Consider the following 26,993-nt stretch of genomic DNA (forward strand, 5'->3'; position numbering starts at 1 on the left):
ATAAATGGAAGGTATCTGGCCAGATGAAGTATGTGTATACATCACTGCCTTGCATAGTGGTGAACTGGCTATTGTACAAGGTATGGAAGATACCTTGCACTGTTTGCCAAGTATGCTCCTTAAGCAACACGTCAAACACCCCACTGGACATTTTCAAATAATACCCATGAGAACACATTACAACATTGGTAGATGACTTCCACTTCTGCACATATCTAAATAAAACAGTGTTCACCACACTGGATTTCCATTAGTACCAGTTGAGTCTCAGGACATATCTGTTAGTGATAATTTTTATTTTTGAGGATTTTGTTAGGACTTATGCACTCAGATATAAGGCAGTGATGTCCTTGATGCAAACATTTACTGAAAATTGAAATCTGTTGTGGAAAAGATGGAAAGTGATTCTTGTGTATTGGGGGGGTGGGAAGAGTGAGTGAAGTATGACGTGGAAATCTTGTTTGTGGTGGTGGTGGTGGTGGTGGTAGTAGTAATTTAATTATTGTGGTACATTGTGTCCTCTTGGAATACATATGTATATAATGGTGAAAATCTTACTATTTGTGCAGCAACTGGGTTTTTACTCACCAACAGATGTTGCACAATATCACCTGAAATGAAAGAAAGAATTACAAAGCTTTTTTTTTTAAGTCTGCACACTGAACTTGTGCCCATCTGAAGTGCTCAAGGCAAGAAGGCTTGTACACTTGGTGCAGGCTGCTATAAATATGGTTTCTTCATCACTTGTCAGTGCATGAGAATTGCTATCCCATCCCACAATATTGTCTATAGTATTGCCACAAATCAGAACATCCGCCAGAAACACTGTCAGCACTATGGGAAAGCAGTACTGGATTCACAACAAATGGTTTGGCAGAAGTACATGTGCCACTATTATATCACCCTTAATTGCTATTTGTAAGCTGGAACAGCAGAAATAGATTTTTTTGCTCTGCTAGAATATACCCAGATGACAGCTCAAACTGATGAGAATATCTGAAATCTCATAATTGTAGATTTTCCGGTTTTGTCATCGGCAGTGACTTGACAAAACAGTGTCATTTTGTCACAGACAAGGGAGCAAGGAACATGACATCTTTACTGTTCTCCACCAAAAATATGACCATAAAATTATTGCTATAGACTCCAAATGATCTGACAGTACACCCTACTTGAAAAGTATTAATGTAGCCCCTCCCCAACCTAGTTAAGTAAAAATGTGGTAACAGGTAGATAACTTCCACAGTTATGAAGAAGATAGATCAGTGGAACAAAATGTGGGAACTGTCACAGAAATAGGTCCGAAGATAATGAATTAAGGAATGAAACAAATTCCTGTTATGAGTCCATGATCATTCATGAATATTTTCTGAATAAAACTGCCTAGATTTCTAAATAAAAATGTCTTTATTTATTATCATCAAATATAAAAAGCTTTGAATTTCTGAAACAAGATTCAGCATCAATATTAAAATCTATCTCTAATTGGGGTGCCAACTAAACCACAAGTATAAATTTTTATATATATATGGTAGATGCCAAAACATTGTACTGAATAAAGACATTTTATTTAGTGATCTAAACGGTTTTATTCATATAAAAATGACAATGAATGCATTGACAGAGATGTGGTCGGAGGTACAGGGAGAGTGAATTCCATTCAGAATGTTTGGGATGCTGTCAGGTTGTGTGTGCATACATCCTGTATTCCTCCTCCACCCCCTCCCAACCCAGCTGTAGTAACTGAAGACTTTCTAGCAGCGACTATCTCAATGTTCTGTGTTAGTGTACATGTACTTTATGCTGATAAATGGCAACAAGTAGTAGTAGTGTGAAAGACCATGCCATAATAATACTGGCCAAATTTGTAATATTAAAAGAATAGTAATGTACAGCTTGAGAGAAGACCCAGTAAACATTTTGCTACACTATGGATAGTAAAAAGCCAAAGATTTTGCAGTAACAGAGTGACAGTTGCAAATCACACAGTTTGGCCCCCAAAGCAACTACTGTTGTGTCAGATGTGTTCCACAATTTGAGTCGAAAGAGTAAAAATCTCTGGACCAGGCGAATAGAACAATGCCCTCAATAACGTTGCCCAATCAGAATTTTGTTGACATCAATACAACTTTATTACTGAAGTACAGGGAAAATATAAACTTTTATGATCTGTGGTCGATTATGGAACACACAATGAACAAACCAATCTAGATCATTGTTATGACAGTTCATTAAAATGCGATCAGTTCATCAGATAATAAAACAGATCACTGCCTTCTACTGTTACGAAATGTCTATTGTCTGTTAATACACAATTAATTCCACAGATATTTGTGATCTCATACAAACAAAGAATACCACCAATACAGCATAATTTTGTACACAAACCTCTTGTTAGAATGTTTTGCGAAACAAGACAATCTATGACAACTATTTTTGTAATATAGTGGTGCAATTCCTGATAGCACAAGAAATTACACTAACATGATAACAAACCTCTAGAACTTAATTATTGTAGTGAACATTAGAAAAAATACATTTACATTTTAGAATGTAATATTGTGACATGTTGTATGGAGTTTCTTACTTTCATTACCTGAGACAGTGTTTCTAGATGCTATCTAGTCAGTTTCCACAGAGCTACAGACATTGAAAACCTTTCATATATTCATGAGCCAAAATGTTGTCATCACCTTTGGAATGCTTTATAACAGGGATTCTGAGTGGCACGGATTTGACAAGTCCTTGGTAGTTTCCAGAGGTAAGTGGTATGGTATGTGCAAAAACTGGCATCCTATAGTGCCTCAGTTGTGTTCTATTGGGTTCAGATATGGTGAATTTGGCGACTGAGACAGCAACATCAATTAACTATTGTGAATCTCAAGCAATTGGAGTACAATTCTGACCTGGTGACATGGATGGTTATACAGTTAGAAGATGCTATCGCCATTGGGAAAGGCATCAGCCATGAAGCAATGCAGGTTGTCTGCAATATTATTCACACAGTCTACAGCTATTGTGGTACCTTCAATTACTAGTAAATGTTCTATGGAAGCCCAGATGAATGTTCTCCCAAAGATAATACTTCCCCCAACAGCCCAAGTCCATGACATAGTCTCATCAACCTGATGTAGCAAGAAAAGTGATTCGCCTGACCTGGTGAAACATTTTCATTGGTCCTGTGCTAACTGTAATCATAACTGACAATGTTGTCAGTTCCACATGGGAATACACAGTGATTTTCTGCTGGAGAACCTCATGTTCAACAACGTGCATTGAACGGTGTGCTCCAAAACACTTGTGCATGCACCAACACTGAACTCTGTCACTAGATCTGCCACCGAATCATTATCTTTCCTGCTTTACAGTATGGGCAAGCCTCCAACCTCCATGTTCTGTGATGATGCAAGGATGTTCAACACCATGTCAGCTACTTCTTGTTTCAGCATCCTTAAACCATTTTCCGTAGATGTTCACAACAGCAGCATACGAACAGGCAACAACCTTGGCAGTTATCGAGATGATCGTTCCCAGGTGCAGTGCCACAACAATGTGCCCTTTGTGAAAGTCATTTATATCAGCGGATTTTCCCATTTACAACTGTTATCATCACTAGAATGATTACTCATTCTTCTATGCTGCATTATACACTTTCCGTGCCACATTACATGCCCGCAATGCCACCAGGTTGCACCCAATTGTGCAGTAGGCAGCGACCATAATGTTTTGGCTCATATGTGTATTCAATACAAGGTGAGGCAAGCTGCAAGAGTAACTCAGTTTCAAGTAGCTGCCTAAACCAGTGACCCATAGCACAAGTAGCTGTCATCATCCTATTTTTCATAAAAATTGCCTTCAAGGAATATCTGTCATGATCACTCACTACACATTTTTGTTCGCATTGTGAATTAGTGGAAGATGTTTTTGTACTTTCCATGCATGCGGTACAAATCTTTGATATGGTGGTTCTTGAAACACGAGACACTTTGGCTACCTTGGTTATACAGAAACACCCAGCATACATGCACCAACATTTTACCCCCATTCGAATTCACCTAGACCAGACGTAATGTCCTCACAACTACACAGAACACCGTTCTGACCATGACTGACACTTGCAACATTTTGAGGACATTGCATGGGTGCCGTTCACAGTCTATTATGCCAGTGCAACTTGCAGGTTTGGCTAGCACCTGCGTTTATGTTCAAGCATGCACGGAATGAGGTGAGGTGAATGAATGGGAAAATAGAAAAATGTGTGAATCTCTCACTAAAACTTACACACTAAGATATCTTTCTTGTGCATGTATCAAATATCTGAAACGCAAAACTAAATAATAATTTTGGGACTAATTTATTCATTTTGAAGTAACTGCTGCAACATGACAAACAAAATTACATTTACTTCCTGACTTGCTCCCCCCTCCCCTCCCCATCCCACCCTTCCACCTCATTAACATTTATCTTTTAATCTAACTGTAACGAAATGAAAGGAATGAAAGAAAAATGTTAACAGTTAGTGACAACACAGACTTTATCTCAGTACTTATGAACATTACCTTTCAGGTCTAATATCCAAGATCTCCAGATAATTAAATAAAAAGATGAATGTATGTGTATGAACTATCAATTTAATAATGCTCATACCAGTAATAAAAATCGCTAAGAATTTTGTATTTACAAAATGAATAGTTTTATTTTTTACGAAAGGTATTTTCATCTTTCACTGATGAAGACTGCAGCAGAGACTAAAAGTAGAAGTATAATTGGTATTTAATTAATTGCAAGAATAAAAGTATGAGTAAAGTGGTTTTCAATTTTGCTGTTAGAATAAATTATAGAATAAAAATGCATATTCTAATAGTTCACAAGCAACACTTTTAAGAGAGAAAAGAACAGTTTTAATCCATTAATTGCCCACAGTATGAACTTACCATCTTCAATCGTTTCTTTCTTTCTTTAATCTTCATTTTGCGGTCAGACAAAATTTGTTCCAGAAGTTCTGAAAGCGCAATCTGTGAACTCGTAAGTCGCTGTTGTTCAAATTGTTGTGAGGAAACTTGTTCACAGAATGTAACTTTCTCTTCAGTTACCTGCAATGGCAAATTAGTTCATTGCAACTCCATTCACAGAAAGAACCTAGTTTCTGAATTACGCTGTTGGGTTTGTAAGTTCACTTTGAGATGACCGCCCTTTTACAATTCTAACTATAATGGTACCCTGCCATCCTTATGCACTTCCAATGTGAACTGAAAATTCAAGTGGAGTGAATTTAAATGTTACAGAAACACAGGCAGTGTTTCTACTCTGTGAGGCTACAAAACAAATGTTTTAGATGCTAGATTACATTTCTGGATGTCATGGTAAGAAGACAAGCTGGGACACAGTGCCTTCTGCAAACTTTCTCACACATAGTAACATTTGGAAGCCAGAAACTGTCATCACCACGCACAATGTGAGAGTTTCTTACATACCCTTGTACACAGAGCACATGTGGTTTAAGATCCCAAGAGCCAGCCACATAAGTATGGTGTTCTGGAGAACACTGTGTTGAACAACATCAACATATTTGCTTGGACCAAACTGACAAATCAACAGCAGCAGAGCATTGTCTGAGCATGAGGCAACACACATTTTGATAAGACTGAATTTTACCCTCAGCATCACTGTTCTGGGATTGTGTAATTAAGAAAACCATAAATATCTGTATGGCAGACAATCTAACCAACAAGAATGCAAGATTTCAGTTAAATACTGAGTGGAATTCAACACTGGCTGCTACTAAAAATGGGAGAAACAAGGATCTCTGTTTACAGACCCGATGCAGTACACTATAGAGTTTAAATTCAGCTTTTAACGACAGAAATATAAAGCTGCACAGTTCTTGCTCATGGGGCACATGCAGGAGGCTTCCCTTCAGCTCCTGGCAGGCGGAGCTATGAGTGCTATTTTTGACCAACTTCTTTTAACACCAGTGACTACCTGAAAATTTCAAACAGGTGCTTCAATGAAATATTGTGGGACTTTAACAATGTTATCTGGTGGCAAACCCAATAAATGTATTTGCTATAGCAAATTAGCAGAAAAACCTGGACAGAACAGAGCAATCTCATCAACTCATTAAATTCAATGACCCCTCCTCAGTTAGACATAAAAACAAGCAGTATGTGTGTGTGCTATTTAGGTGTATCAGAACACTTAAAAGTTTGAAAAACATGACTAACATATTAGCTGTACCTTATTGGTATCCTGCAGTACCTGCTGTCTCTCTTTATGTCTCTGAGTTAATGTGCAGACTGTAGGTGGCAAATTTAGTAAATCGTCTTGGTGGGTAATCATGAAGTTCACAATTTTCTCCACAACTTGCCGATTGAAATTTTCTCCACAGTCACTGGATATCACACATGGAGAAAAAGTTGAAATAACCTAGAGAGATCAAATATGATTATTATTTCATACAGAGAATACTTTTTAAACTTCATATTGTCTTTCATACTAAATATCAGGTGTTGACAAATTGAAGTTTTATATTCGCCACATACGGGAGAATGGAACACAAATGTACTAAAGCATACAGATAAACAAAGTTTATTCAACATTTATGGGTTTTAAATCTCATTTAAGATATCAGAAACACTATTTTCACGAGAATAAATGACTGTACTAAAATTTAAAGATCTGTTAATACCTACCGCACCAGCGTCCTACATGGGTTCATCAGCAGTAACTGATCACCTAGTCCACAAAGTATGTGAACTGGAGGAATGACAATTGAAAAGCTTTCTGGAAAGGTGACTAAGGCGGTTTACTCTATTATAGGGATGGACACGCATGCTTGACAAACAACATGGGGTTACTGACTCATTATCCATGGTGTTCAAAACACAGGCAGGTGGCAGCAGTGGTACAGTGTGAAGGGAGTTAGTTTACAGTTTAATGTACTGTCAATAAAGAGTCATCAGACAGGGAGAGGGGTGGGGGGGGGAGGGGGGGAGAGAGAGGGGGAGAGAGAGAGAGAGAGAGAGAGAGAGAGAGAGAGAGAGAGAGAGACTTACAAACGCAGGCTACACAAGAATTAGGCAGGAAATTTCCAATAGCTCTCTCAATGGAATCATCTCAACATAAACCTTAAAAAGAAACCATACAAACCAACATCTGGACTGCTAGACAGAACTTTTCACCCTGCTTCTCCCATATACAAGCCCAGTTCCTTAATTACTACCTGTGGGGTACACTGACATGACAGTGCCCACAGACAGGTTTATGGCACTAGAATCTCACTGAATGGGTGCATGAAGAGGATTAATGAGACAGACTTTTCACAGGCACAGCCACTACCACCTTTCAGAAAACAGATTACAGCCTACAGTCTTCAATGGCACCAAAACTCACCAATTCTCACAGATCCACTACGCACTTACATGACTTCATGGACTAGTATACTTAAGCAGCCTTTACATTCTCCATGTCTATGTCAACAGTAGATGTCACACTGAACACAGTGGGATTAACTGTAATGCGAAACTCTCCGTGGCATTTTGTTATAATGCCATGATGGATCACTGTTTTATAGATGTAATGAAAAATCTTACAGATTATTAGGTGGGTGATCATAATTTAGCCATCCCACAGTTGAATAACTCTAAGGTTTTCAATCTCTCAAATCGACAAGAACAACATGAAAGCTGCAAAATACATAATGATTTTCCTACATGTGAAAATCACAGTTTTGTGTTATCCACTTACAGCCTGTGGTAAGCAAGGTCAGCACACATGTGAAGGCATGTTTTACACAAATTTTGAAAGTATTACATTTTTCCTGTTCATGTTCCTGTATGTACATCTGCCCACACTCTACAATTTAAATATTCTTCCAGAGAAAGAGGTGGCGACTTTTACAGTAACTGTAGTGGTTTGGCATCCACTTCTAAGAGTTTGGAAGTGCCATATGGAAATATCATCTTTGGTCAGTGAATATTAGTGAAACAGCGTGCTGAAGAGCTACTAACATAAGCTTTAAAGTTAGTCCTCACAAAAAATATAGTTTGGTGAGAGCTATCAGCAGCATCACGCAGAAAATGATGTTTACTTTTGTTTTCCAGAAGCAGGAGTAACACATTCACTTGTTTAGTTATTTCTTTCAAAGGATATATTTACAATACACACTAATGCTAGAGAAAATTTCTCTTTTCCACAGTAGTTTCATTGTATGGAGAAAGTATTTCATTTCTGCTACAGCATATAGCAATAAAAACTACATTAATTGTAAATGTAAACAGTACAAAGTCTTATCTCTCTCTCTCTCTAATTTCTGTGTGTAAATGGTTCACCTCATGTTAGCACATAATTCAACAGTTTCTACTAAATATTTTAGTACACAGGATATACTCATTTCAAACTCTGGCATTGATTCAGGAAAATGCGCCTTCACACATTCTCCAAATAGTATTAATTTTGTTCCTGTAATGTAAGTGATTTATATGTTCATCAAAATAAATTTATAAAATGCTTTAACATACAGTGTCACAACTCTCAACTTTCTTGTAACTTATCTTCACTTATATGTCAGTCAGATCTGCGCTGTTATCTAATCCCCTATGAGCAGTGACCGTCATATGTGCTTTATTTGAAAGAAGTTTGAGGCAAATCTCATTTCTTATTGCTAAGAACACATTTTAACTCAATTGTAAGTGAACTTATTATGTTTCACAATTTTGTGCAGCCATTTACATTCTTATAAATGAAAACAGATAGAAATTTAACAATTTAAAGGACTTTTAAAGTTTTCACATTTTTATGTGGCATTTAATATGAGTATTTACTTTGGCTTGTCTTGCACAATAAGTTCCCATTTTGGCTGTCTAACACTCTTGCCAAAAAGAGAGAAACTAAATTTGCATGGTTTATGAATGATCACGATTTCAGTCTACTTTATACTCAGAGTTAGTTTCTGTCACATTTTGGGTGCACAAATATCTATAAGGACAGCAATTGCAAGATGCTTGGCATATTTAGTCTAAAACAACTTCTGCAATGTGTGTGTTTCAGTAGATTTGTAGCAATCATACACTTGCAATCATGTCAAATACAAACACCTTCAGTCATCTAAATTTCCAGTTTTATTTTATTTGTGCAACAGTTTTCAACATTACATTATACCATCTCCACGAACTCCTGACAGACTTGCAGGAAGAACCCCACAAGGAAAAAATTTGAGAAACTAGAACGAATACAGAGGCTTAAGACAATCATTCTTCCCACATGCTATTCGCAAGTGGAACGGGGTTGGAGGGCTCAGTCAGTGGTACGAAAGTCCCTCTGCCGCAAAGTGATCCTTTTGATTTGTAAAAAAGAAGTTTACAGATACAAGTGACTGCATGCTGGCCCTATTTTGATTGTACAATAGGTGGGATTTTTCCCGCAAATCAGTCAGGTGGCCTGAAGATAACATAATGCTGAAACTGGTAGCACGAATAAAATGAAACTGGAAATTTAGATGGCTGAAGGTGTTTTGATTTGACATTTTATATTGAACAGCCAAGATCCCACAATCATCTTGTATAGAGACGGACTTACAGAGACTATCTTTAAGTTGACAGGCAAACAACAAAACTAAATAGAAAAATGTGTAATGCATACGTGCATTCCCCTCACGTGTTTATGCCAAGTATTATGCATATTTACGAGATCGAGAATGCTCAGCAGCAGCCAGGCTACAAGTACATTTGACAATTAAGCGTCAGCAAGGGGCATTACTGATGAAATCATAGGCGGCAATATTGTGCAACCTTAGTAGGGAATAGGTCCGACTATTCGGGAGTAGGATCTTACAATCTGAGACAGTGTTCCAAGACAAACTTCTGTCACAAAGTCTGCAAATGTGACATCAGATCCGCCTAGCAACAGCAAATCTGAACGCCCATTGGCTGAAAGTTAGGAGGGAGACAGGGCGAATTAGTAGTGAGGTGCCACTCAAAAAGCACAGTCGAGTAACTGGGGGCGGCTCCAAAAGAATGGCCACTAGAAAATATTCCAGCTATTAAACATGAGATAAAGTGAATGTTAGTTATCAGTGAACGCCATGTGTCGTGGGCAGTGTGTATCACAATTATGGAAAGCCAGAAAGGTGTTAATGTGTTGTTAAGGTTTGATAATGGCGTAGCAAGAGCCACCATATTGGAAATTCTGTGAAGTGTTTCAAAGTTGTTGTGTGGTTTTTTTTATTAACATGAGTATAGTACAAAACGTTGTTGACATTTAACAGCTGACATCCTGAAACACTCCACTTCAGCAGGATCACACAGACATTGAACCTGGCGCCTGAGCGCTACTACTGTGCTATGAGGGACTACCGAAGCAGCAAGACTCCAGGTTAGTGATATAGAAACCAGATAAGCAAGGCAGAGTCGCTTCCTGCTAGCTACAATGTCACTGAGGGCATTGTAAATGGTCATTCACACTTCTTAAATCACAGGTAAATTATGTATCCACAAAGTTGTTTCATTAACTATGTAGTGACATAAAAGGCCAGGAAACTAAACTCTTTTTCATGTATACGTCCGGACTGAAGTGATGAATGAAAATTTGAACTAAGTCCAGGATTCGAACACTGGTCTCCTGCTCACTAGACAGATGTGCTAACTACTACGCCACCCTGGCACTGTGGCTTTGCACAACTGTACAGACTACTCTGTGCAGATGTCTGAGACTTGAATAGATCTCTGGAAACATTACAGATTCATTGGTTAAACTTTTTTGAATGCCAACTATGTTTTCATAACTTTTCCTCCAATGAATTATTTCTGAGAAATCTATGGCTAGTCTGATGCAAAATACATATGTAGTTTTATTATTATTTCTTTCCTTTCTCAGACATTACGTCTAGTTAAAAATGGAAAGTGACGCGGACCTTGATCAAGCGTGACTTCCTTTTAACTGTACAGTATATGTTACATTGCATTTAGGATCTTTCGGGTAATTGAACATGTATCAATAATTACAGATTTCTGTAGTTGGATGTATAAGTTTGGATGTAGCTGTATTGCGTTGATGTACTGGTGGATATTCTACATCTACATTTATAATCCGCAAGCCACCCAACGGTGTGTGGCGGAGGGCACTTTACGTGCCACTGTCATTACCTCCCTTTCCTGTTCCAGTCGCGTATGGTTCGCAGGAAGAACGACTGTCTGAAAGCCTCCGTGCGCACTCTAATGTCTCTAATATTACATTCGTGATCTCCTCGGGAGGTATAAGTATGGGGAAGCAATATATTCGATACCTCATCCAGAAATGCACCCTCTCGAAACCTGGCGAGCAAGCTACACCGCGATGCAGAACGCCTCTCTTGCAGAGTACGCCACTTGAGTTTATTAAACATCTCCGTAACGCTATCACGGTTACCAAATAACCCTGTGACGAAACGCGCCGCTCTTCTTTGGATCTTCTCTATCTCCTCCGTCAACCCGATCTGGTACGGATCCCACACTGATGAGTAATACTCAAGTACAGGTCGAACGAGTGTTTTGTAAGCCACCTCCTTTGTTGATGGACATTTTCTAAGCACTCTCCCAATGAATCTCAACCTGGTACCTGCCTTACCAACAATTAATTTTATATGATCATTCCACTTCAAATCGTTCCGCACGCATACTCCCAGATATTTTACAGAAGTAACTGCTACCAGTGTTTGTTCCGCTATCATATAATCATACAATAAAGGATCCTTCCTTCTATGTATTCGCAATACATTACATTTGTCTATGTTAAGGGACAGTTGCCACTCCCTGCACCAAGTGCCTATCCACTGCAGATCTTCCTGCATTTCGCTACAATTTTCTAATGCTGCAACTTCTCTGTATACTACAGCACCATCCGCGAAAAGCTGCATGGAACTTCCAACACTATCTACTAGGTCATTTATATATATTGTGAAAAGCAATGGTCCCATAACACTCCCCTGTGGCACGCCAGAGGTTACTTTAACGTCTGTAGACGTCTCTCCATTGATAACAACATGCTGTGTTCTGTTTGCTAAAAACTCTTCAATCCAGCCACACAGCTGGTCTGATATTCTGTAGGCTCTTACTTCGTTTATCAGGCGACAGTGCGGAACTGTATCGAACGCCTTCCGGAAGTCAAGAAAAACAGCATCTACCTGGGAGCCTGTATCTAATATTTTCTGGGTTTCATGAACAAATAAAGCGAGTTGGGTCTCACACGATCGCTGTTTCCGGAATCCATGTTGATTCCTACATAGTAGATTCTGGGTTTCCAAAAACGACATGATACGCAAGCGAAAAACGTTCTAAAATTCTACAACAGATCGAAGTCAGAGATATAGGTCTATAGTTTTGCGCATCTGCTCGACGACCCTTCTTGAAGACTGGGACTACCTGTGCTCTTTTCCAATCATTTGGAACCCTCTGTTCCTCTAGAGACTTGCGGTACACGGCTGTTAGAAGGGGGGCATTTTCTTTCGCGTACTCTGTGTAGAATCGAATTGGTATCCCGTCAGGTCCAGTGGACTTTCCTCTGTTGAGTGATTCCAGTTGCTTTTCTATTCCTTGGACACCTATTTCGATGTCAGCCATTTTTTCGTTTGTGCGAGGATTTAGAGAAGAAACTGCAGTGCGGTCTTCCTCTGTGAAACAGCTTTGGAAAAAGGTGTTTAGTATTTCAGCTTTACGCGTGTCATCCTCTGTTTCAATGCCATCATCATCCTGGAGTGTCTGGATATGCTGTTTCGAGCCACTTACTGATTTAACGTAAGACCAGAACTTCCTTGGATTTTCTGTCAAGTCGGTATGACTCCTGTAGTTGTTAGTATAATTGGTATAATGTCAACTTTATCCTGATGCCACATGTCCTTGACTTCCCCAGCCAGTTGGATGTATTTTTCAATTTTTTCCCCTGTTTTCTTCTGTATATTTGTTGTATTGGGTATGGATATTTCGATTAGTTGTGTTAATCTCTTCTTTTAATTGGTAAGTATGATGTCAGGTTTGTTATGTGGTGGTGTTTTATCTGTTATAATGGTTCTGTTCCAGTATAATTTGTATTCATCATTCTCCAGTACATTTTGTGGTGCATACTTGTGTGTGGGAACGTGTTGTTTTATTAGTTTATGTTATGTGGCAAGTTGCTGATGTATTATTTTTGCTACATTGTCATGTCTTCTGGGGTATTCTGTATTTGGTAGTATTGTACATCGGCTTGTGATGTGATCTACTGTTTCTATTTGTTGTTTGCAAAGTCTGCATTTATCTGTTGTAGTATTGGGATCTTTAATAATATGCTTGCTGTAATATCTGGTGTTTATTGTTTGATCCTGTATTGCAATCATGAATCCTTCTGTCTCACTGTATATATTGCCCTTTCTTAGCCATGTGTTGGATGCGTCTTGATCGTTGTGTGGCTGTGTTAGATGATACGGGTGCTTGCCATGTAGTGTTTTCTTTTTCCAATTTACTTTCTTTGTATCTGTTGATGTTATGTGATCTAAAGGGTTGTAGAAGTGGTTATGAAATTGCAATGGTGGAGCTGATGTATTTATGTGAGTGACTGCTTTGTGTATTTTGCTAGTTTCTGTTCATTCTATAAAGAATTGTCTTAAATTGTCTACCTGTCCATAATGTAGGTTTTTTATGTCGATAAATCCCCTTCCTCCTTCCTTTCTGCTTAATGTGAATCTTTCTGTTGCTGAATGTATGTGATGTATTCTATATTTGTGGCATTGTGATCGTGTAAGTGTATTGAGTGCTTCTAGGTCTGTGTTACTCCATTTCACTACTCCAAATGAGTAGGTCAATATTGGTATAGGATAAGTATTTATAGCTTTTGTCTTGTTTCTTGCTGTCAATTCTGTTTTCAGTAGTTTTGTTAGTCTTTGTCTATATTTTTCTTTTAGTTCTTCTTTAATATTTGTATTATCTATTCCTATTTTTTGTCTGTATCCTAGATATTTATAGGCATCTGTTTTTTCCATCGCTTCTATGCAGTCGCTGTGGTTATCCAATATGTAATCTTCTTGTTTAATGTGTTTACCCTTGACTATGCTATTTTTCTTACATTTGTCTATTCCAAAAGCCCTATTTATATCATTGCTGAATACTTCTGTTATCTTTAGTAATTGGTTGAGTTGCTGATTTGTTGCTGCCAGTAGTTTTAGATCATACATGTGCAGCAAATGTGTGATTTTGTGTGGGTATGTTCCACTAATATTGTATCCATAATTTGTATTATTTAGCATGTCGGATAGTGGGTTCAGAGCAAGGCAGAACCAGAAAGGACTTAATGAGTCTCCTTGGTATATTCCACACTTAATCTGTATTGGCTGTGATGTGATATTATTTGAATTTGTTTGGATATTAAGTGTGGTTTTCCAATTTTTCATTACTATGTGTAGGAACTGTATCAATTTAGGATCTACTCTGTATATTTCCAATATTTGTAGTAACCATGAGTGGGGTACACTATCAAAAGCTTTTTGGTAATCAATGTATGCGTAGTGTACCGACCTTTGTTTAGTTTTAGTTTGATATGTCACCTCTGCATCTATTATCAGTTGCTCTTTACATCCTCGTGCTCCTTTGCAACAGATTTTTTGTTCTACATTTATAATTTTGTTCTGTGTTGTATGTGTCATTAATTTCTGTGTATTAACTGAAGTTAATATTTTGTATATTATTATTATTATTATTATTATTATTAATATTATTACTACACACTGATCTACAAATGACTAGTAAGTAGTTAGAATTAATACTGAAGTACTTGTAACAAACTGTTTTAAGCTAACACATTCCGTATTAGTATATAAGATACAATCATTTGTCTAATAAACTTTAAACATAAGAAAAGAAGCAAACAGCATTATCACCTGTGGCAAGTCCCATATAGTAGACTGACAGTTCTCCTCCACAGCAATGGATAACAGTGCCAGTTGCTTCATAAAACTCAACAACAATTTCAATCTTGTACGATTGTGTGGCGGCACAAACAATAATAGTATCTGTAGAATTTCTATAAGAAGTCTTTCCGATGTATGCACCCATAAAACAGAGTCTGTAGGAACAACATATGAAGTACTTAAAAGACTGTCCAGTAATATATCGTGCTACTCTAAGTAAATATTTATGGATAAAAATTTCCAGTATTTATGAAACTTATGCAGGAAAACATGGTGGCTTCAGGGCATGGAGGAATGGAATAAGAACGAAATATATACCCATAACGAGGATAACAGTTTTGACAGCACTTACCAAACCTGTGCCCTTCTACTGTTTCAGGAATACTCTGGCTACTTCCTCTGGAGCTATCTGCAGAACTTGTTGCTGTATAATATGAACTGCTTTCACTTCCAGTACTATCAAGCGATGCTCTGCTCTATAGAATATCATCAAAGCTACAGTTAATACAGGAACAGAACAGTGAACATCTGTTTCATACAACATGTTAGTTAAGCTCAGAAACATGAGAAACACGTGCATACATTCATGTAACTTGAGATTAAAAAGCTCTTGAGTTAACTTCTCATACTCTTGTAAGAGAGACTGGAAGAAATGCAAGCTATGGCAGAAGACAGTTAAAGAATAATAGACATTATACTTACATCAGCGCTTGAAACTTAAGATATGATGGTCTGATGATTAAATAACATTAAATCTGATGAGAGACCAGAGATTTTGATAAATACATTCATGTCCAAAAGCTCAGGCTTATCACCAGACATGAGACACAAAGTGACAAAGAAATTTAAGCTACAAAACATTACTGAGAGCAAAACAAAGGTTTTTCATGTGAATAACATGTATTACTGACACCATCAGTTGATACTGAAAAAACTGTTCCCAGTGGTTAAGCAGTGCCAAATCCAGTGTGATTTCCATGCTTTTCCCACTTTCCAAAAGCTTAGACATAATGGGTGTATGTTGTCACTACAGAGTGCTGTGAACAATTAGGAGGTCATAAACTATTCAATCTTAGGCCCATTTGTGATTAGCTATAACTTACATAATCAAAATTACATCAAATTTAAACCTTATAACATCTGCAGAAGGTGATATGATTTACCTTACAAATTTCCTTTTCATACAAATAAGTAATGATGACAGTCCTGGAAATAAGTGCTTATGCAAAACACAAAATAAAACACACACCTAGCAGTACAACATGTTATTTCAGTACATTTTATTCCGAATTTCATCAGCTGGCATCAAAAATTGCTACAGAAGAAGGTATTAAATTGATAAGCAACCTTCTTTCACAATTTTGGACAAAGGATGAAAGCAGATAAGTGCTTTGAGAATTGGTTTCCAGTGCTTGGAGAAAACTGGCAGCACCACTTACGAGGTCCCCTCAGGTTAGTTAGTTACTTTCATATTCCATGGATAATTTTGCACAATAAATCATCATGATGTGGAACAAGTCTTTTACATTCATATTGCAAATTAATCTGTACATCTATTTTTACTCTAAATATCACCACATAATTATCCCCCCCCCAAAATGAAAACAAGATATGCAGACTGAGTAAGCAACACCTAGCCACCACCTTTTACACATTACAAACACATAAATTCTTCTGTGGAATACGAGGAGTTGTCAGTGAGAAACTTTTTCAATTTATTTTCGAACTTTACCTTGCTGTCTGTTAGACATTTTATATCACTGGGCAAGTGATCAAAAATTTTTGTTGCAGTGTTGTGCACCCTTTCTGTGCCAAGGACAACCTTAATGTTGAGTAATGAATGTCACTTTTTCTTGTAGCATTGTAATTATTTACATCATTGTTCCTTTTGAACTGCAGTGGATTATTTACAACAAACTTCATGAGGGAATGAATATAGTGTGAAACAGTAGTCAGAATGCCCAAACTCCTTAAACAAATGTCTACAAGATGATCATGGATGAGCATCATGTATTATTCTTACAGCACGTTTTCGGATAATCAAGACCTTCTTTCTTAAAGATGAGTTTCCCCAGAACATTATTCCATATGACATCACTGAATGAAAATAAGCAAAATATGTCAACTTACTGATTTCTCTCTCCCCAAAATTTGCTATGATTCTAAGTGCAAATGTGGCTGAACCAAGTTGTTTTAGGAGTTCCAAAATGTGTTTTCTTTTTCCAATTTAAATTCTCATCAATATTGAAACCTAAGAATTTTGAAGAACTGAATATGACGTGTCTTTGTGAAATTCAGGGTGAGACCATTCACAGAAAACCAATCAATGATACTTTTGAGAACTTTGTTCACCATTTCTTCCATTTCTGTATGTATACTGGGAATGATTACAATAATGTTTAATGAACAAAATAAGAGCATACGGACTATCAGACCAGTTGTGTGATTGGATTGAAGAGTTCCTAGATAACAGAACGCAGCATGTCATTCTCAATGGAGAGAAGTCTTCCGAAGTAAGAGTGATTTCAGGTGTGCCGCAGGGGAGTGTCGTAGGACCGTTGCTATTCACAATACACATAAATGACCTTGTGGATGACATCAGAAGTTCACTGAGGCCTTTTGCAGATGATGCTGTAGTATATCGAGAGGTTGTAATAATGGAAAATTGTACTGAAATGCAGGAGGATCTGCAGTGAATTGATGCATGGTGCAGGGAATGGCAATTGAATCTCAATGTAGATCAGCGTAATGTGCTGGGATTACATAGAAAGAAAGATCCTTTATCATTTAGCTACAATATAGCAGGTCAGCAACTGGAAGCAGTTAACTCCATGAATTATCTGGGAGTACGCATTAGGAGTGATTTAAAATGGAATGATCATACAAAGTTGATCGGCGGTAAAGCAGATGCCAGACTGAGATTCATTGGAAAACTCCTTAGGAAATGCAATCCAAAAACAAAGGAAGTAGGTTACAGTACGCTTGTTTGTCCACTGCTTGAACACTGCTCAGCAGTGTGGGATCTGTACCAGATAGGGTTGATAGAAGAGATAGAGAAGATCCAACGGAGAGCAGCGTGCTTCGTTACAGGATCATTTAGTAATCGCGAAAGCGTTGCGGAGATGATAGATAAACTTCAGTGGAAGACTCTGCAGGAGAGACGCTCAGAAGCTCAGTATGGGCTTTTGTTGAAGTTTCGAAAACATACCTTCACCGAGGAGTCAAGCAGTATATTGCTCTCTCCTACGTATATCTCGCGAAGAGACCATGAGGATAAAATCAGAGAGATTAGAGCCTACACAGAGGCATACTGACAATCCTTCTTTCCACGAACAATACGAGACTGGAATAGAAGGGAGAACCAATAGACGTACTCAACGTACCCTCCGCCACACACCGTCAGGTGGCTTGCGGAGTATGGATGTAGATGTAGAATGGTGTCATCTGCAAAAAGAACTAATTCTGCTTTTGTACATTAGACGGTATATATATATATATATATATGAGAAACAGTAGTGGACCTAAGACTGAGCCTTGGGGAACCCCATACGTGATTTCTCCCTAGTCAGAAATTATGTCCCTGGATTCTGTTGGTTGAATTACTACTAAGTACAACTTTCTGCATTATTTTGGTTAGATATGATATGATCCATTGGTTGGCTATACCATCAGTCCCATAAAAATTCAATTTATCTTGGAGTATACTACGATTCACACAATCAAAAGCTTTGGATAGGTCACAGAAAATACCTACCAGCGCTATTATATTATTTAATGCTGGTAATATCTTGTGTGCGAACATGTAAATGGCATTCTCAGTAGAGCAACCCAAACTGTGATTTTCTGAGGATATTATTGTTGCCAAAGTGAGATACTATTCTAGAATAAATCACCTTCTCAAAATTTTTGGTAAATGATGTCAACAGTAAAACATGTCAGTAGTTATTGATGTCCCTCTTATCACCTGTCTTCAAGAGGGGTTTAACAATGGGATATTTTACTCTCTATGGGAAAATGCCTTGAGTTGGTGATGCATTAAATATTTCAGACAATAACAGACTTATTATATTGGAACAAATCTTTCATACTCTATTGGAAACACCATCAAAACCAGAAGTGCTTTTATTCTTGAGAGACTGTATGACCATCTTAATTTCAGATGTAGAACTTGTTGGTACATTCATATGATGTAATTTTATGAGAGTTACTTCAACATATTGCTGTGATCTTTCTCTTGACCTGTTGGTCCCTATGCTTTCTACTATGTTTAAGAAATGATTATTGAATACATTTGCTACCTGTGATTTGTCATTTACAAACCTTCCACTCGATTCAATAGTAATGTTATCCTCTTCTGTGGTTGGTTGTCCTGTCTCTTGCCTCACTATATTCCATGTTGGAATAACTCTGTTGTCCGACGTACTGATTTCTGACATTATGTGCATGTTTCTTGATTTTTTAATAACCTTTCTCAGTAATTTTGAGTAGTTTTTGTAATGCACAACTACTGCATAGTCTCAGCCTGTTCTTGGCAAAAGATACATTTCCCTTTTCCTTTCTCAAGATATTTTAATCCCCTTAGTGATCCATGTTTTTTTACATGGCTGTTTAATGTCCTTTCTGATTAGCTTATGTGGAAAGCTACTTCAAATACAGATATTTGTCATGGAATGGATTGAATTTTATATCGGCAATTGGTTCTTATAAATTTCATACCAGGTTCTTTCTTGTAAACTACTCTTAAAAATATTTGCCCTGAAGTCATTAATGATTCTGACTGACTTCCACTGAGGTGTATCCACACTGTAAGGCACTATGTCATTTATCCTGACTAACTGTGCATCATGATCAGAGAGATCATTTGTTACTGGGTAAACAGTTATTTTCTTGCTTTGTGCCTCATCAAAGAAAACACTATTAATTAGGGACCTATTGTCTTTATCAACCCATGTTGGAAAGTTAACTACTGAGAGCAAATTGTAGGATCCAAATAAGGTTTCCAGATCATTTTTCCTATCAGAATCCTTTAGAAAATCTACACTGAAGTCACCAGAGACTATTAACTGCTTGCTGATGTCTGACTGACAGCACAGTAAGGAATCCAGGTTCCTCATAAATAATTCAAAATTTCCCAGTGGGGATCTATAAACTGTTGCAATTAAAAGCGAACTGTTTTGCAGCAGTAATTCACAAGCACACACTTCTATGCAAAATCTACTTGTGTCAATGCTTTTCAACTTGTGTTCTGTCTTAATGGGCTCCGGAACGCCCTATACTTGCAATGTTAAAATAACGCTTATAAATTACATCTTTCCTCACAAAGTATTTGAGGTAGGAAGTTGAACTTTTTACAGATTATTTATTGGAATATGGGCTACAACTTAACACAGGGATTTTACAAAATTTTAGTTCAGTTATTAAAGATGATTTTTTTCAACTGTAATGAAAATTCACAACATTTTTTTGCAATTTTTTATTTATATATTCAAAAATATACTGTTTTTTTTTTTTTGGAAAAAGGCTGTGTTAAATTATGCAGAAGGTACTGTGTAACATTTACTGAAAGTTTGAAACAAATATGTTTGGAAGATCCTTAGAAAACATGTAATTAGTATGAGAAAATAAAAGTTTTGGGAATCGAGCGACAAAGATTGGATTAACTTTTTAGTGCATTCCAGGTCCATAGGATGGATTATCTTCATCCTCTGCAAACTCCTCCTCCAGCTTCCTCTTGTTCCTCCTCCTGTTTACTCTTGCTTGTATTTCTAGACTCTTTACAGCCCTGTCTGCAGCCCGAAGGCGTTCTTTGTCTAAAGCAAGCATCGCTCGTACCATGTTAGAACCTATCTTCATTCCCATATTTCTAAATACCTTGCACCTTACAATGTTGCCATCATTGAAAGTCGCAACAGCATCATACACACCAAATGAAGTGTTTCTATTCCAACAAATACAGTCTTGGGGATTCTCGACCATATAACACTATTTACACTTTCATTGGGGTTTTGAGTTTTTCTGTGAATACACTTTTTCAACAGTTCAGGTGCTGCTAAGTCTCTGAAAATAGGTTTTATCACCTCCATTATTGCATGAGGCAGACTATGCTTATGAGTGTACACTTCACCAGTCAGCAATCCTTTGTTATATTTACACCAACTATCTTCTTCTTTGGGACACAAGCTATGTTGGGGATTTTCATTGGTTGAAGAAGTATGAAAAAAAAGAGCCCAAACAGCCTTCTTCATTTCGTCGACACTTTGTGTATTTTGCCTAATAGCCATTCCATAATAGTTTTGTATTTTGTCAATTACACTGTCAGTTAACCTTCCCTTCCCATCCAACCCTTTACCATCACTGAGTTTTTGTTTTTTGTACGAAGCTTTCAGTCGCCGAAGTCTTGTTCCCACTCGCTTCTGTACGTGTCCAATACACTCAAATATCTGCACTACAACATCATCACCATAGGGCTTCAGTCCTTGAACATGTTTGAAACTTTTAGAATCACCGTCCCCAAGGTAATTAACATATCACACGCCTCAGAACGCTGGAATATACTGGCAACACCAGCCACTTCCATTCCTCCACTACTGCCACTATAGTTAGCTTTGCAATTATTTTCATGTGTCCCTTTATATTTTTGTGGACATCTACAATACTTTGATATTACTGCTACATCTAAAACTTAGATACTACACCATGAAGAGATGTGTGTCCCCGTTTATGCCAGGTACCATCGAACGCTGCAGTCAAATCTCTGTTACCATTATTTTCCATTACTGCCTCTTCCACAGCGTTCTTCATAGATTCTATACAGACATCTTCTACTTTAGACCCTATTAATTTATTATAGGTCGTAAACTTGGTTGGGGGATTTGGAAGATTCATGATGCCACAGAAAATTGCACCTGCAGTAGCACCCTTACCAACTGAACGCAAGGAATAAACAAATCTAATGTTGTGTTCGTAGATTTTGCTACCATTTTCTTCAGTTGCAGTTACTGCAACACTGTTCCAAAAGGTGGTCATGTATGAACACTTATCACATTTCAGTTGCATTTCACTAGCAAGTCCTACGTGCTTTATTATGGAGAGTTCCAGACCAACTTCACTACAATGAATACATCTTACACAGTTTGAAAAAATTCCTTTGAGAACCGACATATCAAATATTTCATTCACATCCGATTCGCCCATAAAACATTCATAGTTTTCACTCATTGAACCAAGCTTCTTCTGTGAAGTATTTTCTTTCCCACTTTGACTGCTATGGGCAGGTGTACTTGAGAGGTTAGGTTCACTCACTTGGTTATCGTCTTTATTGTTTACAGTAATAACACATACCTTTGGCTTTCCAACATTTCTCCTTTTCTTAAAAGCCTTCAGAGGATTTCTAATAACTTTACTTGTACTCATTATTATACTTCAACAAAACAGAGACTCAAGAAACAGAATTAATTACGAATATTTTCGAGATAACGACAGAGTAAATAAACATGAAACAATCGACAATCACACCAGCGATATATATTGAACCATCACAGGTTAGCCACAACACATACTTTATCTCACATCACTAAAATGTACCTGATGAACGTGGACGTTAATAACACCATTTGACAGCAGTTTAACAGCGCCACAGTGGGTCACGCCCATGTAGAACACATTTCCAAAAAAATTTAAAAATACACTCCTGGAAATTGAAATAAGAACACCGTGAATTCATTGTCCCAGGAAGGGGAAACTTTATTGACACATTCCTGGGGTCAGATACATCACATGATCACACTGACAGAACCACAGGCACATAGACACAGGCAACAGAGCATGCACAATGTCGGCACTAGTACAGTGTATATCCACCTTTCGCAGCAATGCAGGCTGCTATTCTCCCATGGAGACGATCGTAGAGATGCTGGATGTAGTCCTGTGAAACGGCTTGCCATGCCATTTCCACCTGGCGCCTCAGTTGGACCAGCGTTCGTGCTGGACGTGCAGACCGCGTGAGACGACGCTTCATCCAGTCCCAAACATGCTCAATGGGGGACAGATCCGGAGATCTTGCTGGCCAGGGTAGTTGACTTACACCTTCTAGAGCACGTTGGGTGGCACGGGATACATGCGGACGTGCATTGTCCTGTTGGAACAGCATCTAGGAATGGTAGAACGATGGGTTCGATGACGGTTTGGATGTACCGTGCACTATTCAGTGTCCCCTCGACGATCACCAGTGGTGTACAGCCAGTGTAGGAGATCGCTCCCCACACCATGATGCCGGGTGTTGGCCCTGTGTGCCTCGGTCGTATGCAGTCCTGATTGTGGCGCTCACCTGCACGGCGCCAAACACGCATACGACCATCATTGGCGCCAAGGCAGAAGCGACTCTCATCGCTGAAGACGACACGTCTCCATTCGTCCCTCCATTCACGCCTGTCGCGACACCACTGGAGGCGGGCTGCACGATGTTGGGGCATGAGCGGAAGACGGCCTAACGGTGTGCGGGACCGTAGCCCAGCTTCATGGAGACGGTTGCGAATGGTCCTCGCCGATACCCCAGGAGCAACAGTGTCCCTAATTTGCTGGGAAGTGGTGGTGCGGTCCCCTACGGCACTGCGTAGGATCCTACGGTCATGGCGTGCATCCGTGCGTCGCTGCGGTCCGGTCCCAGGTCGACGGGCACGTGCACCTTCCGCCGACCACTGGCGACAACATCGATGTACTGTGGAGACCTCACGCCCCACGTGTTGAGCAATTCGGCGGTACGTCCACCCGGCCTCCCGCATGCCCACTATACGCCCTCGCTCAAAGTCCGTCAACTGCACATACGGTTCACATCCACGCTGTCGCGGCATGCTACCAGTGTTAAAGACTGCGATGGAGCTCCGTATGCCACGGCAAACTGGCTGACACTGACGGCGGCGGTGCACAAATGCTGCACAGCTAGTGCCATTTGACGGCCAACACCGCGGTTCCTGGTGTGTCCGCTGTGCCGTGCGTGTGATCATTGCTTGTACAGCCCTCTCGCAGTGTCCGGAGCAAGTATGGTGGGTCTGACACACCGGTGTCAATGTGTCCTTTTTTCCATTTCCAGGAGTGTAGTTGTAGTCTTCGGAATTGAATAAATTATATATCTATTAAAAGGTAATAGTCTGCAGATTCAGAAAACGCAAAAAAGTAAAAAATTGAACTTTTCATGATTTTGAGCCTTTCCAGAGCCCCTTAATATATGCAACACCTCCTCCTTTTCCCGTATTAGTTCTGCATGAGTAAGCTGGCAGACTGTAATCTTTTATGTGTAACTTACCTAATCCTGTGGTTATGTGGTGCTCAGACAGACGTAGGATGTCTACCTTTTCGTCTAAATTTTGCAAGCAGGGAAGATGATCTTCTACCTTATTACTCAATCCTTTAATATTTTGGTGGAATAAGCTAACCTTACTTTTCTGTGCATTGTTCTGGGGCTCTTCTGTTATAGTGACTTCTTTCAAAGCAGGGTGCCTGAAACTTGATTCTAACCTAAAAAAGGTGCCCCTCTGACACCAGTAACCACAGGCATCTTGCACTGTGTGATGGCGGCCCCCGTACATATCCTGCAAGTAGTTCAGCCAACCTATCTTTAGCTCTCCTATTCAGGTGTAGGCCATGCCTAGTATAGCCCCATCTCCTAATTGTATAGCAGTATCAAACCAGGGCTGGTCATGGGACTGTGGGACCTCCATGAAACTCACATTTGTGTGTTTAGTTGCTACTCCTGTTTTATACAGGTCATCCCTAATACTGTAATTACTGTTCTTAGCCAGGCTAATTCCTGCTCCACATACTATAATAACCAATCCTCTCTGCGAAAACCTTTGCACAGTTTTCCTATGTCCTCTGTCACCTGGCTAAGGCTAGCACTTGGCTTCACAATACTTGTGACCCTGCTTCTAACTTTTCCTGCACCATTTGGCTTACACCCCTCCCATGGCTATGACCTAGCAGCAAGACTCTTTTCTTCCTAATCTCTTTTGGTACTGACCTACACTGAGTTTCTTGGCTAGAAGCCCGCTGCACCCAACTGTAACCTACAGCTGTATGAGGCTCTTCCCCTCCTACTTTAGGTAACATTCCATATTTATTCAATATTGTGTTGTGGTCACATGGAAGCGTTGCTTCAGGCAGTGGAGAATGGCAAAACAGAGGCACGCTGGCGACCAAGGCGTTGCGAAGTAGGCAGGCACAGATAGCCTTGCTGACAGCAGCAGTCTACCAACAGACCGACGCATGGACGCACACAGACTGAGCGAAGCCTGGAGAGTGCTAAGTAAGGGGAAGTGAGGCCAGCACACTAAGTTACGCTGCAGTATACTGCGGGAGTAATAATAAAAAGCTACCACTGAGGGTAAAAAACGTCCTCCTGCAGGATAGAAATAGTGGAGCACAGGCACCAACAGACAGAAGCCATTAGGAAGCAGTTTGGATCTGAGGACGGATGTGGTTTGTGTCCGAATGTTCAATCTTCGTAGGTGACGATTCCAGAAGTCTGTTCCAGCTCGCAGGAGTCATCCGTTCGCCGCCAGATGTCTATGTCAGCTCTGGAGGTCGGCCCGAGTTCGGTCGGCACCATGGATGACTTAACTACAGTGAGAACTTCCAGCAGCGCGGTCTTGGTCACAGACGCCGCTGGGGACTGATGCCCGGACTTCACAGAAACCCGACCCCACGACGCATGGTCCATAACGGAACCTCCCAGACATCGTGACTGATGGCTTACCAGCCGCCAGTGCAGCAGGCGTCGGCAACTGACCTCACGGCGACGTGGCTCCAAGGAGCGACGAGTTCATCTCAACCACAGGGCATCCTAGCTTCAGCGGAGCACTGGTGGCCTGAGGCTCCCGAGTGCAATCAGCAGCGCGCATTGTTGGAGAATCTACACAGCAGCAGCCAGGCGGAGGGATCCGCAGGGCTGGTAAACTACGACGAGGGAGAAATTGTAAAGTTCAATAAATAATTATAAAACTCCACGCCATCTCAGTCTTTGGCACAGCCACTGTGTCTGCTGCTAACAAGGGGTGCAAAACTCGTAACAAGTCGTGTCAGGCACACCCACACCACGGCTTTGATTAGCACCATGTGGAGCAACCAAGAAATACCGAATAGTGTGAGTCCGACAACTGCCTTCTCTCTATATTTTCTGTGTAGCTAGACATGTCGAGGGTAACGTTAAGGGATGTGAGAGTGTCATTTGAATGGCCTAGCAGCCCTGTAGACTTATCGCAGTTTCGTGGGAACGATAGTCATGTTAACTTAGTACCATCTAAATGTGTAGTGTGTGGATTAACAGGTCATGTCATTCCTTGCGATAAATTTGTACCAAGCACCTGTGATGTGTGTGGCTTCTATGGTCATGTAACGGGGCAATGTGGTAAGTCTAGATGGCTTGCCATTAGGCGTGCTAGGAATTAACTTGCTCCTGGGTAATACAATTTTATTTTTGTGAGGTGAGGTATACCACACGGAAAATACCAGACACACGTGCAACCGGCACAAGTGACACCGTAGTCGCATTGACAGAGCAAGTTAAGAAACTGATTGAAGAAAATAAGTTGTAAAAGCAGCACATGCAGAGAACGGAGCAACAATTGTTGCAAAATACTCAATCAGGCTCGGGAAGCGATAGTGTAGAATGCAAGGGTACTGTCTTTTCCGGTGTGGCAGATTGTTCAGCGGCTAATTTGATACCTTTCTTCTCGGGTAAAACATCAGAGGATGTGAATGTTTTCATTGGTGACGTACATAGTACGCCTAGACTGTGTGGCTGGTCAGATGAAATGTGTTTGCAAATGGCGAGGTTACGGTTAGTAGGTGATGCAAAGACTTATGTGGCATGCCACGAAGGGTTAAAGGATGCTACTATGTTCACAGAGTTGGCTGAGGGATTATTGCAAAGGTTTAGGAAACAAAACAGTGCCAAGGTTTTTTAGAGAAAAATTGGGGAGGATGATGCAAAGAACGGGTGAAATGGTAGAAGAATTTTCAGACAGAATTAGTTGAACGAATGCGCACACGTATGAGTTAACACAAGATTCAAGTGCAAATGAAGTTC

General features: G+C 39.5%; 1 protein-coding gene across 3 annotated transcripts in view; it reads right to left on the reverse strand.

Annotated features, from left to right (window-relative positions):
• LOC126248466 (DEP domain-containing protein 1A-like) overlaps window positions 1-26,993 on the reverse strand; it is a 124,798-nt gene that overhangs the window by 6,465 nt on the left and 91,340 nt on the right. Inside the window, exons 6-9 of one of the 3 annotated variants that reach the window (XM_049949476.1) lie at window positions 15,264-15,387; window positions 14,882-15,066; window positions 6,259-6,426; window positions 4,935-5,093 (exon numbers count right to left, since the gene is read on the reverse strand). In XM_049949476.1, the coding sequence (XP_049805433.1) occupies window positions 4,935-5,093; window positions 6,259-6,426; window positions 14,882-15,066; window positions 15,264-15,387 (636 nt within the window). Of the gene's footprint in view, window positions 1-4,934; window positions 5,094-6,237; window positions 6,427-14,881; window positions 15,067-15,263; window positions 15,388-26,993 lie in introns of all 3 variants that reach the window. The other 2 variants (XM_049949475.1, XM_049949477.1) reach the window with 2 other exon arrangements.

This window comes from Schistocerca nitens, chromosome 3, assembly GCF_023898315.1.
Source record: "Schistocerca nitens isolate TAMUIC-IGC-003100 chromosome 3, iqSchNite1.1, whole genome shotgun sequence".
Taxonomy (NCBI): Eukaryota; Metazoa; Arthropoda; class Insecta; order Orthoptera; family Acrididae; genus Schistocerca; species Schistocerca nitens.